The following is a 15,513-nucleotide window of genomic DNA, read 5'->3' as shown; positions in this document are numbered from 1 at the left end:
ACGTGTGTGGGAAGCCTAGTAACTAGGGAATGGTACTCACCTACCCTACTCATATATCTCACAACCATCCATCAAACTCCTAACTTTCCACAATCTCACCACAACAACCTCTCATACTCTATATATAGACAATATAGATAGCCAACCCAAAATCCTTATCAACGTAATCATCATACTCAAATATATATGTTCATACTCAAAATATATAGCCAAGACACATAAACATATTCAAATCATCAACCAAAGACTTATTAAATCAAAGTCACCATCATTTAAAGTATATGCACAAAACTTTCATAATTAAAAACCATGCATATGCTTAAAACAAAGTCCACTCACAAGTAATCCCAAGCTGCCCGGCCCCGTGAGGGTCCCGCCTGCTGCGAGTGATCAACCGAAGTACCTATTCCAAGATACAGATCCTTGATTAACATCACGTACTTCCAAAACGGAAATTCTCGAAAGGAAATACTTAAATCCCCAAGTTCCCGGTGCGCTCACGTCCAAAGGAACATCCTAAGGTCCGGTTCTGATTGAATTCGCTTCCCAATCGCACGGTGATCGCGATTCCCTAAACTTCACATTCTTGAATCGGAACATCCGGGGCTCCAATTCACGATCCGCGAATTCCTACAGGTTTCTAAGAGTACCTAAATCAACATACTTCAATTTGGAAACGATCCAGCGGTCAGAACTTATCGAACCCGGATAACGCACAATATGCGAAATCCGTTCGATAGTCAAGCGATATCCAAATTGAGATCCGCGAAATCCTACGCACTCGTGACAGCCTAAGGATCTCAACAGGACGAAAAACAACTTCACCCACCTTGCCCACGCGCCGCCACACGCGCCGGCGGTGCGCGGGTGTGTAGAGAGATTTCCGGCGACGGAAAATCTCCAAACCAACGCTCACCCTTCCAATCCTAGATACTACTCGAAGAATGGAGCAACTTTTTCAACTACGGCAACATCCAATTCGGACGGCAAGTGGCCGGAATTTCAAATTGAAATCCGGCCAAAACCTAGATATCCAATTCGGTTCCAAACTTCAAATTCGATCTAATCCTAACCCAAAATCAGCTAGAACACGTAAAAAGGATGAGAAACCTCACCTTACCCGTCGGAAATGGTGGCTGGAGGAGAGAGATCGAGCGGTGGAAGTTCGGTCGATTCGACCACGATTACTGCATTTTCAGCGAGTCAGGGTTTCCAAGGCTGTCTTGGCGGGAAGAGAGAGGGAGAGGCTGCGGTTGAACGGACCGGTCTCGTCGGACGGGGTGGTCGAGGTGGCGGTGTGTGGTGGTTTTCCGATCGGTGAGCAGTGACGGGAAGGAGAAAATCGCAAGGAGAAGAAGAAGACGCGGGAGGAAGAGAGAGAAAGTGAGGTAAATGTGAAAAATCAGATTTTACCCCAACTTACTTGAAATAATTACAGTTACGCCACCGAACAAGTTTTGATCGCCAAAACTTCGTTAAATCTCGATTCAGGCCTCACTTTGCCTCTACGGTTTCGTCTCGGTACCACCTACGCAACCACACCACTCACGGTCCCAAAATCTTCCCGGATGCAAAGTGACCAAAATTACCCTTAACCCAGAAATAATTAAATATTTTCCCTTAATTAAATTAAATAGGAAAATAAACGGGGTCGGGGTGTTACAGAACAAGTGGTTTGTTGTCGGAAATTAAACAATTCTCTGTCGAGGCTGCAACAAAAGGAACAAAGAATAAACAATTCTCTGTACAATAGAATAAAAATGAATCATCTGTAGAATCTCCATTAGCAAGCGGTTTCCAGATGTTCCTAGAAACTATATAGCCGTGATCATCTAACCATTACAGTAATGGAACATGGCATGTGCTTAGACAACCTGCGATGTCGACATATAGCAGTGAGCAAAACTGATGCTTATATTTTCCAGGAACAGCCACTATATACAATACTTTCACATGCTTTGCTAAAGCACTACTAATTGTTTAAGCACAGAGACCTTGTGACATTATACACATCGCCGGGTGAAAGGTTTACACACACGCACGCAGACACAAAAGTTGCCATCCCGTACGTATATGATTTATGAAAAAAATACAAGTTCTATATCTTCCTTTCTTTATTGGAGACATGGATACAGTCCCACAATTTTGGGCACCTAAAGCCTGAGCAATGCAGCATTTACAAACATGCAGTGGATACTCGGCAATCATTTGAATTCCCAACCGTCATGCAACATCTTGACATGTTCAACGAAGAATCTCCATTAATTTCTTCTCTTTTTCTGTAAAGATGCTCGGGTGTCACATGAGGAGGCGGGAGGAGATAAATGTCTTTCCCAGTGGCACTTACATTGCACATGTAAGCTCACATGTTTCTTTGATTGCTGAACTAATGCTATAAGGCCATTCTCTTCACCTGTTTTTCATGACAAAGATAGGCACTTTCAATCACTGATCAACTTTGTAATCATATGATGGAGAAAATAAGACATTGGTTCTAGGATCGTTGAAAGTTCACCTCTAGCTTTTCAACTTTTGCTTTATGATCTTCTCGAAGCAGACTTCATCAGTCTTCTTTCTAAATGTACCGGCGTTTATCCCGAACATGGAAAGATATATACCACACAACTGTCTGTGTCTCTTAACAAAATCTTCGGGGTGTGTGTAACAAAATCTTAACAAATTATTCACTGTTCGATTGAAAATCATTACTTTTCTAAGTCCTGATTAATTATTAATTTGTTTGTTTCCATTAGCCAATTAGCCAACTGAAACAAAACTATTCCATTTCAATCCCATTGGTATAAAGTACTAGAAATTTTATTTAACAGTAGCATCAAATACCAATCACCCACTTGCAATATACAATGTGCTAGTTTCGGGCTCACCTTAAGATTTTGTATGTAATGGATAGCGAATATTTTTCTTATTATTGTAAAACACGTGTAGTTCAGGTGATTAAGATATCATATTTATATGTTGTTTAGGACAAAACAATGAATTTTTTTTACTAAAATGGTTTTCCGTTCTGATTTATTTGTCAACCGGAAGGTCGTGTTCTGATTTGCCCTTATTGTGCCTTGATGTTTTTTTTTTTTTGGGAAATAGCCCCCAGTGCCACCCATTTTATAATCTTAACTAAAAATATCACCCCTTTCTAATTTTTGTACAACTACTACCTACAAATATAAAATTATTGTCTACTTATTGTACCCATATCAGTTTTTCCAAAATTGGCTTCTCTCTCTAACTCTCTTCACTCTATAGCTTTTTATATTTTGGATTATCTGTGGAAGCAAGCACACTGAGATGCCTGATAGAAATTTTTTTATTTTCATCATTTTTTGTTTTGCAGAGGAGACAGATGAATTTTTTGAGTTTACAGCAGAGGATTATTATCGGATTATGAATGCCAAAAAGGAAGGTAATTGACAGAAACCATATCATTTATAATTTTAGGGAAACATAATCTTTCCCGTGTAGCGGCCGGTGTTCAAGTTCTATAATATGCTAGCGAATATTTTAATGGGAAACATAATCTTCTTGCTTATTGGTAGTCTTGTCAATGCCTCAAGTATTTTATTCTAAAAAACTTAATAACATGAACGAAATTTGATAGGGCAATGATTTCCCCACTCCTATTTTATCCACTTACATAAGTGGATAAAATAGGAGAAAAAGTAGTGGGGAAATCACCACTCATTTGATAAACTATTGGGAATTTAATTACACATTCAAAGACTTATACTGATACATGCAATTGGAGGTATTCTTATGGTATTTATACTTACTATATTTCATTAATGCAATATGAACAGATAAGGTTCTAAAACACGAAAGCTTAAAGAGGCAGAACAGGCAGCCCGCAGGTCAAGGATAACAAAGGTGGTTGCTATACCCTTTATTATGACTTTCTTTTCTACTTGTTATAGTGATTGTTTCTATTGTAGTTTGTATAGGATCAATTCTGCCCCATCATCATCGGATGCATAACCTTTTCCAAATCTTAATTAGTCATATAATCGCTTTTTATCTAATTGTTAAGTTCATGTGTGATGTATGCAGACTGTGATCAGGGTTCGATTTCCTGATAATCACACATTAGAGGCCACTTTTCATCCATCAGAAACCGTTCAGAGCTTGGTTGATCTCCTCACGAAAATAGTTGCTCGACCAGAATTACCATTCTACATATGTATGCAGAGTAAATCAAAATATTGAATTTTCCATGTATGATTATGCAATAGATTCTAACATTTACTGATGCAGATACTACTCCTCCTAAGAAGCAGATAAAAGACACGTCACAGGATTTTTACTCTGCTGGCTTTGTTCCTGGTGCAATTGTGTATTTTTCATATAATATGCCAAAAGGTTAGCACATGCCTTTTGGTCTCATAACTTAAAATGAAATATTCTCAATGGAGACACTCTTCTCTATGATTATGGGGTTGCCCGTCTGCGGTGATGGCAGAGGAATCAGAACTTTTACCCGAAAATTATTTCACTGATGTAATGATATATATCTTTTGATTGTAAATAGCAATGGCTAATGCGAAATGTTTGATTATTGTATTGTCATGTCCAGCAGATGATGCTTCAGATGCCAAGTCAGGTCCCTTCCTTCAGGAAGAGATCGTGTCTTTGAAAGGTTTGGAACTCCTCACTAAACATGCAGAGCCTGTTGAGTCTGCACCAGAAACAATACCAGAGGCATCACCTCCTGTTGTTCAAGAGAAGAAGCCTGCGGAGAAAAAACCTGTTAAGCCGAAAGTGGCTGAAACTGTGACATGAATCACATGAGTTCTGTAAATTGATGAGAGCAACTCCCTATCTTTAAGATTGTGCTGATTCTGACCCTTATTCGATGGCCGCAACTTGCCGTCGGATAATTGTTAGGAGTTTAAAGAGAGAACTTTTGCATATGTGCTTTGCAAAAAAAAAAAAAAGGTGGTTCTTATTTTCTAAAACAATATATGAATGTTAACCATAGATGACATGTCAGTGACTGTGCTTCAAATTATTTTGCCTTTTCACCTTACATCTTTGAATATTATGTTTAGTGCTGGCTAGGCATTTGTATTGCCTGTTTTCCCAACTTCCTTTTTCTGTGTTTATCAACGGGGAGAGGATCTGAATGGCAAAGAAAAACATACGGGGAGGAGGGGATTTGGACACATTATGCTCTACAAAATTTAATAGCGCTGGTTTCGAGTCGTGTATCGGGTCATGTCAGAAATTGCCACTAAATAGAAAATAGATGTTTTCAACAAGGAATATCATTTACAGAAATATACATTATTTTTAATCTACTACTGGGGGTTACAAAAGCATTAAAAATTTAACCTAAGTCAGCAAAACAAAAATCTCAAAGAAAAAAAAAACGCCCAGACCCGCCTAGACGCCTAGGCGGATTTTTTAATTAATTAATTATTTTCTGATGATTCAATCGCTTTTGATTTGTGGCATTGGAATTCGCGTAATTGTTTATAGTTGGTGCTCTTTCTTTATGCACCAAGCTCTCATAGCTTTGCCTACATGAAGAAAACTATTGAACGAGCATTTGGCCGCAAGCTCCCGGAGAGTTTTGATGATTTTGAAGAGAAACCAGTAGCATCTGGAAGTATTGCTCAAGTGCGTGGAGCTGGTCAACAGGTGAAGCCCATAGTAGTTGTCTGGTGTTTGTGAATCGATTGGGAGAGATTTTGCTATAATCAATCTGGTAGCAAAATTTCAAACTTCATTCCTGAAGGTAGAGCCGGTCGCCTATACTCGGTTTTTAATTTTTCATTGAATAGTATAGCCAAGCGGCTCTACGCCGGTTTTCTTTAAAAAATAGTCTAGCCGTGCGGCTATACATATTTTGACACGTAGGCGCCTAATCGCTAGGGGCAAACTTTTTTCTTGTAATAAATAGTATAGCAGGGCTATACCTTTCAAATATAATGTACTTAAAGAGTATAGCCGTGGGATTTACTCTGGGTTTTCTTTAAAAATAAATGCGGTAGTGCGATATCGTATTCCGACACGTGGCGCTGATCGCCAGGTACAACTGTTTTTCAAAACTAAATAGTATAGCGATAAAAAATAAATAGTATAGCGCGGCTATAACCTTTTAATTTTTTGAAAATAGTATGGGCGATCGGTGTTTTTAAAAATAGTATAGCCGCACGCGATACTCCTATTTTTGTTTAAATTTTCCTGTATTTGTTGTTAGGCTATGTTCCTTTGTGCTTATCTTTGAGTTTTCTTGGGCTGTAACAGGATCTATGGAGATTTAAATTTTCCTGATAACGGTGCTCCATTTACGTTTTATAGGACATATTAGTGTTTTTAATGTGTTTTTTTGTGTTCTGTAACTTGTTTCAAATTTTTTTCCACTTATGTTGTTTCGGATTTCCTGAAGGCTTGCTTTCCAGTGAGCAAGGTGTCTACATTGCAGAGTCAGCCGCTGCTAAGAACATCAAAACAAGCGAAGGGCTGTTTTTGGATGTTTGAGGATGCCACGGTACCAATCAGTTTGGGGCTTCATAATTTGAAGCAAGGTCAAGAAAAAATAAACAACATCAACCTTCGGTCCCCAATCTGCCAAGCAAGTAAAACGTAGAGCATATCAGCAAATAATCAGCATACTGTATTCTCATTTGGTCAAGCTGGTTTATTTCTACCACATCAAATCATATTCCTGAGGCTTCTGCAACATTATCAGTGTGGGAGCAAAAATTAAGGCCCAAGTAACAAGCCACTTTCCATGAACCCTAAATTTAGGGAGTGGTAAAAAAAGATGAAGAAAGAATAATTTATTTCCTGGATCTTATTATTAGTATCACACCTTTTATTTAATTATTTAATACATGCACAAATAGATATTAGAGTATAGCCGCGCGGCTATACTCTAATAATGAGGACATATCAAATCACATTGCTGAGGCTGCTGCAACGTTATCAGTGTTATAGCCGCAAGGCTCGACTGTATAAATAGAAATTATACACGTACAGCCGTACGGCTAGACTTTCTAATTAGATTCGAATAATTTAAACGTATAGCCGAACGGCTATACGCTTGAAATATATTCCAACCAACACGAAGCTTGCACTCGCAGTGGACGGAACTTTCTCTCGCAGATCACTGCTTGCGTCCTCCGGGTTCGGCTTCGAAAACAGACCCAACCCGCCTAGGTGCCCGCCTAGCTACTACCTAGCCGCCTAGGGACCGCCTAGCCGCCTAGGGACTAATAATTTAATTTAGGGACCAAAATGTAAATCGTGTACAAGTTTGAGGACCATTTGAGTAATTTATACCTTTGATGTTACTTGCAATGCATTTATGCTTTTGGACTATTTTGATTGAATTGTGTTTAAGTCTTTTAAGTATCTTGTTGTGTCTTGAAGTTTGTGAATTATATCAGTTGATATACCTGAATGTGGTCTGAATACATAACAAATCCAAATATATATATATATATATATATATAAAGCTACTATCTTTCTAATATCTTATTGTTCTACCTTCCACCATCTCCCCTCTAAAAATAAGTTGCAAGTAATTCACCTTCAAAGGTTTTTCCTTATTAGTTTTTCCTTAACAGTTCTGGAGATCCGTTGCATTCATCTTGTTTGGGTGTTCCTTATTAAATAAGTTGCAAGTTTGATATTTGCCCTTTCAATTCCTCCTTTATGCTAAGATTATGCAAAGAAAGAATTTCATATTAGAATGCTTTTCAATCCACCGTCCTCTGGTAATACTTTCTTGTCTCAAAGCCTGAATTTTGTCAAGCACAATTGAAATATGTGATATATATTTATGTATGTGTGTGTGTGTGTGTGTGTAGTATTCACTCCTTTTTTCGTTTATTCATAACTGTGTGTGTTATGGTTGTAGACAAAATGCAGTTCCTCAATGATATTATGAACTCAGGAAGCTTCTGTTACAAGTTTCCCTCCTTAATAATCTACATTATGTATTTGATTTTAGTCTAATCTTCTTTTTACAGCAAGTGGAGGAGGCATTCTATTTCTGGGGTACTCCAGAAGGTGATCTGGTCCATCCTGCTGAGTGTATGCAGCAGTTACGGAGACAGTTAGGCGTCATAGAGTCAATGTCGATGGCAATGTCTGTACTGTCATGGTAACCACTTTGGTTCTTGAGGTAATTTCTTTTTCCTTTATCTATTGCAGCCAAGGCATGGAAATTCTCTTATGAAATTCTGTAATCTTCGCAATATAGGCATGTGAAATTTATAAGCACAAAGACATTAAATTAAAGCACTCGTAGATTATTAAGTTGTCTTTTCTTTATTTGTTTTTCTGCTTTTTTCTGTTGGCCATATATCCTTTACTCCTTTCTCTTCTCTTTATAAATTTAATTTAATTGTCTCAGAAAAACAAATATGATAGTTTTTTGTATTATATAATAGGTTTACCATGAGTAGCAGAAATAGACAATTACTGATATCTTATACAAATCTGAGAGGCAATTTCCTCCTATTTATATTATCATTGGTGTGGTCATCAATTAACTGATCTTATACAAATCTCATCGCTGGTTATGTTTGGCAGGGATGGCAGCGGAAACTTGATCCCAGGTACAATGTGATGCAAACACTGCTTCTCAAAGCTGACTGAGGGGCTAATGGCTCCATAAGAAGGTCTTGTCAGTGCTAATGCTATGATTACTAAACAATTTTGACAGTTATAAAATCCAAAATATACCAATCCCAAGAAGTGGACATGAAAATTTAGATCTTTATTCATTTGTTTATTTTTTTGTTTTGGAAATTGCAATACGTACATTTTGAAGGTTCAATCCTTCGGTATTTAGTTTGTTTAAAAAAACCAATTCACATGTGAAAACAGTAGAGAGGTCAGAGACAGAAATAAAATGGAATTCTGTTCTTTTTTGGTAACCTTGATGTTCCTGAATCTTCCCGTTCTCCTCTATTCTAGATGTGTTCATTTGTTCTGGATGCTTGCAAAGATATGATGGCCCTTTTTGCATCTTTTGGGTATATCATTTGTTGTTAGGCTATGCTCCTGCGTAATATGATGGCCCTTTTTGCATCTTTTGGGTCTTGGAAAAATGTCAGTAATCTGTTTGCTTATCTTTGAGTTTTCTTGGGCTGTAACAGGATCGATGGAGATTCAAATTTTCCTGATAACTATGCTCCATTTACGTATCTTGTTTAGGATATATTAGTGTAATTAATTTTTTATTTTGGTTCTATGACTTGTTTCAATTTTTTTTTCCACTTATGTTGTTTCAGATTTCATGAAGGCTTGCTTTCCAGTAAGCAAGGTGCCTACATTGCAGAGTCTATCGCTGCTAAGAACATGAAACAAGCGAAGAGCCATTTTCGGATGTATGAGGATGCCACAGTACCAATCAGTTTCTCTTTTATTCATTTGGACTAATTGTTTTAGAAACTTATTCTTCAATTTTTTTTGGCTGTTGCATTTGTTTTTGTACCCAGGATCATGGTGGTTCTAATCATTCTGCAAAAGTAGAGCCAGCCAATGGTTGTACAGGTGAAAGGGAAACTGGGAAGTCTGCAAAGAAACTTGGTGAGTTATTGTTGCATCTGTTTTTCCACTGGAAATTTCTTTTTGTTTTTTACTTTATGAATTTATTAGTCGCATTACAATCATTTTGATGTGCTAGATAAAGGAAGGACTGCAAAAGAGGAGGCATCCAAACGTGAGAAGGTCCGAGAAATACAGAAAAATCTATTATTAGTATCACACCTTTTATTTATTTTAATACATGCACAAATAGATATTATAACAGTATACTCGCACGGCTATACTCTCTAAATACAATATATTAACAGTATAGCCGATCAGCTTTAAATACAATATTTTACCATTATAGCCGCAAGGCACGACTGTATAAATAGAAATTATAAATGTACAGCCGACCGGCTATACTTTCTAATTAGATTCGAATATTTTAAAAGTACAGCCGTGCGGCTATACTCTTTAAATATTATTCGTTCGAAACGAAGCTTGCACTTGCAGTGGACGGAACTTTCTCTCGCAGTCACTGCCGTCCTCCGGTTGGCGCCGAAAAAGACCCAACCTGCCTAGGCGCCCGCCTAGCTACTACTTAGCCACCTGGGACCGCCTAGCCGCCTAGCGCCCGCCTAGCCGCCTAGCGCCCGCCTAGCTACCGCCTAGCCGCCTAGCCGCCCGCCTAGGCCGACTTTTCAAACACTGCGATTGACTGAAAGTCGGAAACCCGAAATTGAAAAATTTAGCTGCAAATTTGAGCTTGAGATTGGGAAGCCGAAGGAGTGAAGCGCAAGTGAGGTCCATAGAAGAAGAGATCATGTGACTCGTAATTCATGCAATTCCATTCCCCTCCCTGTTTCGCGCCTTATATTCTTCTCTCTTCGCACTGACGGCATGGCGCAGAAGAAAAAAATACAAAATGTGCTGATTTGGTGTCTGTCTTCTGTGGAAGGAAATGATGAAGTTGTCCTATCATGGAGTTTCTATGGCCTTGCCAATAACAAGGTTCTGTGAATGGCATGCATTAGGCTACTTGAATTCAAATTGATTCTGAAGTTTAAACATTTCTGTGAATGGCATGCGTTTAGATTCTCTTGCTTTGCTTATTCTTTAATATGCAAATGGCATTTATTCTTGTACCTCACTGCCTGTGTTTTAGGTGGAGAATGTTAGTACAATTTTTGTTTGCCGCATTCCTCGTAATAGTGATTCACTATTTCAGAGTAGTCGAAATCCGTCTTTTGCCCTTCAGCTATCATTGTGTTGCCGCATTCCTCGTAACAGTTGCACGTTTTTCTGTGTTGAAATGAGACTGAACATATAGTGGAATAAGTACAAATTTCATGTGAAAAATGCGGTCCAAGTGTTTGGAAGTGCAGCAAGATTTCTTTTTGAAAGCTTAAATGTCAGGAATCAAAGTGTTGCTAACGTATAAGCGAAAGCAGCAATCAAGAACAGATCCTGTACAGGGACATGAGTGCCGTAATTCACTTTTTGTTGCTCCCGATGATACTTCTTTAAGCAAACCACCAGACTTGCAAGTTCATTTGAATGATAAGCGTACCTCAGAAAATTACAACAGAAATTCTGCAGTGAGATTTTAGAAAGTTGGAACCTGTTCACTTTTTGTAGTTTGTTTCATAGGGACATATGTTGTATGTCAATCATCTTTATGTAGATAATTTAATAATCCATCCTTCCCTATTTTTCCTCTAATCATTTTGTTCTTGAAAAAAAATACTGAAAAGAAAAAGGTTTTAAGGGATTACCAGATAACACCAGAATGTGCCCTATTCAACCGACCCTTGAAAGTGTATCTAGTTGAGATGAGCATTTAGATTTGGTTCTTTAATCTAGGTTTCTATGAAGATCTTCTCTTAGTTGACTTAGACCTATAATTTATTTTTAAGGTCATTGCTATATTCTGTCTTACCTGCCTCTTTTTCTTGCAGGTATGCCATGTTGTTTTGTGTGCTGTGTTGGGGGTAACCTGAAGCACTGTGGAAAATGCCTTCAGTTGTATCATCTCCAATGCCTAGATAAACCCCATAAGGAAAAGAAACACATTGAAGTGTCCGGCACAAGACAAATACCAATTAAAACCGTTCCGACAAGTCTTGATGAGGTTCCTTCCCAAAGGGATGCATATGGGAATAAGTCTAGTGGCAAGAAAGTAGGCTCATCTTCAAATGCTAATGCTGGAGCATTGGTTGATGATAATAATGTTGGAGGGAGGTTAGTTTCTCAATTGGTGATGAATTCCGCTGTAATTATTGCTGATTTTGTAAGACAAAAATCATCATCAGCAGCAGCAGCATTTGAAAGAAAAAGCAGCTCTGGAAGTGATGGTAGCTCGCCAAGATTGAATACATCAAACTTAGAAGACACTGATTCATTCTCTAGAAATAAGTTAGATAAATTCGGTGGTGATTCAGCTTGCGTGAAACAAGTTGACCACCCCATTGATTACTTTCTGCCGAAGGAAAAAAGAAAAAGGGATATGGATGAGTCTAATATACAAATGAAATCACCGCACGTGGAAAATAGCTGCTCATTGATAACCAAATTGAATAATTCTGTTTGTACTAATACCAGCTCTTATGAAGAAACTTCCCATGAAAACTGCTCAGTAGATCATGAAGCAGATTTGAAGCACTCCAGAGAGGTATGTAATATGAAGCCTATCTTTTGTCAATTTGGAAATAATGTATCTGCCTATGAGCACAAACACAATCATGTGAAATGAGAAATAGAAAATAGGATGCGACATGGAAAATACATTCTCATTTACATGTATTCTATAATAATACATATGTATAAAAACAAGGTCAGAATAAAAGGTACATAATTGTTAGTGCTTAGTTGCCCTCGAGTGGCTGACTGACTCCACTATTATGTGCATTCTTAACCTGATACTTCATTTCTGTATATGTAATCCTGTTGGAGTGAAATCAGCTAAAGGATTAGAAGGGAGTGTTGAAATATAATCCTGCTCGCTGATTTTCTCCTGTTACGCTGATTTAATCCGATTCTGCTGATTCGTCGATTACATGCGAGTTGTTGATTCTTTTATTATTGATTCGCTGATTTGTTAGAGCAGAAGTAATTTTCTATTTTTGTTCTGTCTATTTTAAATGATGTAATGAGAACCATTAGATCATAGTCTAGGTGGATTCTCTAGCTTAGATTTGGTATGACACGTGTAAGCACCTAATAGGGTGACAGTTGTAATTCTGTTAGAAGAGAATCACATTTCTCTCTACGTCAGTCACACTATGTAAGTGCTGATTGTAAGAATTCAATAGAACAGTGCCTTCCTCATTTTTCTCTTCATTCTCTCTAGCTGAAATCTCCAGAAAATACATCTCTTCCTAAATCGGAAAATACATATACAAACTAAGAACTCTAACATGGTATCGCGAGCCTGGTTCGATTGCTTGAGCTGGGCGTGAATCTGTGATTGAATCGGAGAAATTGGTTTTTGTTTGAGCTAGAACTTGAGCTCATCTGAAGATCGCGATTTCTCAAATCCAATGTCTAATATGGCAGGATCGAGTACCTCTGAGCTGCGAACTCCAATTTTCAATGGAGAAAATTATGAGTTCTGGAGTATCAGAATGAAAACTATTCTGAAATCTCATGGTTTATGGGATCTGGTTGAGAATGGGTTAAGTGACCTAGATCTGAAGAAGGAGAAAGAGGAGGCTGTAGACACTGAGAAGTCTATGATGGTTCTGATGAAGGATGCTCGTGCACTTGGATTGATCCAAAGTGCGTTTCAGATCGAGTTGTTCCCCAGATTGTGAATGAGGAGACCTCAAAGGGTGCAGGATATTACAGCTGGAATTCAGAGGAGATAAACAGGTACGAAATGTCAAATTGCAAGGGCTACGTAGGGAATTTGAATATACCCGCATGAAGGATAGTGAATCTTTATCTGTATATCTGGTTAGGTTGTTTGATATAGTAAATCATATGAAGAGTTATGGTGAGGAACTATCTAGAGAGAGAATTGTCCAGAAACTATTGTTTAGTTTACCTAAATCTTATGATTCTATCTGCTCTGTAATTGAACACTCTAAGGACCTTGAAACACTTGAGGTTCAAGAGGTTGTTGCTTCACTGAAGAGCTTTGAGCTCAGATTGGATAGACACACTGAGAATTCTACAGAAAAGGCCTTCACTAGTCTGAATGTTGGTAGAAAAAACCCTGACCCTAGTCTGAATGTTGGTAGAAAAAACCTTGAAAATGGAATTGCTTCTGCAGATCAAATATCTCAGAAAAATTGGAAATCCAGAGATGGAAACAAAATGGCCTGCAAAAATTGTGACAGATTTCATTATGGAAAATGTTGGTATGAAGGAAAACCTAAATGCCATGGTTGTGGGAAGCCTGGACATATGATCAGAGATTGCTATGGACACAAGAATGTGCAAAAGTGAATTATGCAAATCAGGAGGAAGATTGTGGCACTCTGTTTTATGTGTGTAATGCTGCAACTGATGTGAAGGTAAATCACTCTTGGTATATTGACAGTGGTTGTAGTAACCACATGACAGGAGATGAGGGACTTTTGGTCAATATTCAAAGGAATTTGAGCTCTAAGGTGAAGATGGGAACTGGAGAAGTGGTCCCAGTTGCTGGAAAAGGAGTTTGGTGATAAAAACTAAGTTAGGCAAGAAGCACATTCATGAAGTAATGCTTGTACCTGGCCTTGAAGAAAATCTGCTTAGTGTTGGGCAAATGATGGAACATGGCTATCACCTTGTGTTTGGAGGAAATGAGGTGAGTGTTTATGACAATCAGTCACTAGAAAATCTGATTGTGAAGGTGCAGATGACAAATAACAGATGCTTTCCATTGACAATGATGCCTGCGAGTGAGTTGGTTCTAAAAGCAAGTGTCACCCATTGCTTGCAGACATGGCATAAAAGGCTAGGGCATTTAAATGAAAGAAGTATAAAATTGCTTGAGAATCAAGGGATGGTTCATGGCTTACCTCACTTGGAGCAGAAGTCAGTTGTATGTGATGGTTGTATGCTTGGAAAACAGCATAGGGATTCTTTCCCTTTGGAATCCACTTGGAGAGCTTCAAACCCTTTGGAATTGGTTCACACAGACATCTGTGGACCAATGAAAACAGAATCATTATCTGGAAACAGGTACTTTCTACTGTTTACAGATGATTTTACTAGAATGTCATGGGTGTACTTCATCAGAAATAAGTCAAGTGCATTGGAATGTTTTAGAAAATTCAAAGCTATGACTGAGCTGCAAAGTGGGTATAAGATAAAAGGCTTGAGAAGTGACAGGGGTGGAGAGTTTCTATCTGGAGAATTCAACAAGTTTTGTGAGGAATCTGGTATTCAAAGGCAGCTAACTATGGCATATTCTCCACAGCAAAATGGAGTGGCCGAGAGGAAGAACAGGACAGTAGTGGAAATGGCCAAGTCCATGTTGCATGAGAAAGGTGTTCCCTATGAGTTTTGGGCAGAAGCTGTAAATACAGCAGTCTATTTGCTAAATAGATGTCCTACCAAGGCTCTTAACAAGATAACACCATTTGAAGCTTATACTTGGCTGAAAACCAGGAATTGCCCATTTAAAAATATTTGGATCACCTTGTCATGTGCTTATTCCTTCAGCATTGAGGCATAAGCTTGAAGAAAACAGTCACAAGTGTATTTTTGTAGGCTATGGTCTCTGTGAAAAGGGATATAGGCTGTTTGATCCAAGTACTAGGAAGATAATTCTGTCCAGAGATGTGCAATTTGATGAAAATGGTTTATGGAAGTGGGAAAATACAAATGAAGAAGAGATGGTAGTCCCTTTGCCTACTGAGAATCAAAGCTGTGAACCAAGTCAAAGCTTGGATACATCACTGCAAATGAATGAAGAAGTCACATTACGAGCTGAACCAAGTCAAAGCTTGGATACACAAACTCAAATAGTTGAAGATACCACTCTGCAAGATGAAGGCATGGGTGAAAGTTCTCATTTCTTTGATC

At 38.2% G+C, this 15,513-nt stretch overlaps 2 protein-coding genes and 2 long non-coding RNA genes across 4 annotated transcripts; all 4 read left to right on the top strand.

The window, feature by feature from the left end:
* Positions 1-3,306: 3,306 nt before the first annotated feature.
* Positions 3,307-4,920, top strand: LOC148918030 (plant UBX domain-containing protein 1-like). The gene is made up of 5 exons (XM_089050477.1): positions 3,307-3,421; positions 3,821-3,882; positions 4,063-4,192; positions 4,267-4,371; positions 4,586-4,920. Exons 1-5 carry the CDS (start codon positions 3,307-3,309, stop codon positions 4,789-4,791), a joined length of 618 nt encoding a protein of 205 aa, XP_088906603.1. The 3' UTR covers positions 4,792-4,920.
* Positions 4,921-8,013: 3,093 nt separating this feature from the next.
* LOC148918029 (uncharacterized) lies at positions 8,014-9,920 on the top strand. The gene is made up of 4 exons (XR_016126415.1): positions 8,014-8,146; positions 8,557-8,645; positions 9,261-9,356; positions 9,468-9,920. It is a non-coding gene; the product is annotated as an uncharacterized LOC148918029 (long non-coding RNA).
* A 326-nt stretch (positions 9,921-10,246) lies between these two features.
* On the top strand, positions 10,247-11,727 carry LOC148918028 (uncharacterized). Its single transcript, XR_016125765.1, has 2 exons — positions 10,247-11,096; positions 11,457-11,727. It is a non-coding gene; the product is annotated as an uncharacterized LOC148918028 (long non-coding RNA).
* A 1,319-nt stretch (positions 11,728-13,046) lies between these two features.
* LOC148918027 (uncharacterized) lies at positions 13,047-14,165 on the top strand. Its single transcript, XM_089050476.1, has 3 exons — positions 13,047-13,306; positions 13,458-13,943; positions 14,042-14,165. The coding sequence occupies exons 1-3, from the start codon at positions 13,047-13,049 to the stop codon at positions 14,163-14,165; spliced, it is 870 nt and encodes a 289-aa protein (XP_088906602.1).
* The last annotated feature ends 1,348 nt before the right edge of the window (positions 14,166-15,513 follow it).

This window comes from Prunus mume, linkage group LG4 (assembly GCF_029339155.1).
Source record: "Prunus mume cultivar Tortuosa linkage group LG4, ASM2933915v1, whole genome shotgun sequence".
NCBI classification, from domain to species: domain Eukaryota; kingdom Viridiplantae; phylum Streptophyta; class Magnoliopsida; order Rosales; family Rosaceae; genus Prunus; species Prunus mume.
This window is presented reverse-complemented; position numbering and strand designations above follow the sequence as displayed.

Bases quoted from the DNA above. Each gene is read 5' to 3' on its own strand.
- LOC148918030 (XM_089050477.1), top strand. From the start codon at position 3,307: ATGCCTGATAGAAATTTTTTTATTTTCATCATTTTTTGTTTTGCAGAG. The intron at 3,422-3,820 runs GTAATTGACAGA...TGAACAGATAAG, and splicing joins TATGAATGCCAAAAAGGAAG to GTTCTAAAACACGAAAGCTT. The intron at 4,193-4,266 runs GTATGCAGAGTA...TTACTGATGCAG, and splicing joins AGAATTACCATTCTACATAT to ATACTACTCCTCCTAAGAAG.
- LOC148918027 (XM_089050476.1), top strand. From the start codon at position 13,047: ATGGCAGGATCGAGTACCTCTGAGCTGCGAACTCCAATTTTCAATGGA. The intron at 13,307-13,457 runs GTGAATGAGGAG...ATATCTGGTTAG, and splicing joins ATCGAGTTGTTCCCCAGATT to GTTGTTTGATATAGTAAATC. The intron at 13,944-14,041 runs GTGAATTATGCA...GTATATTGACAG, and splicing joins GGACACAAGAATGTGCAAAA to TGGTTGTAGTAACCACATGA.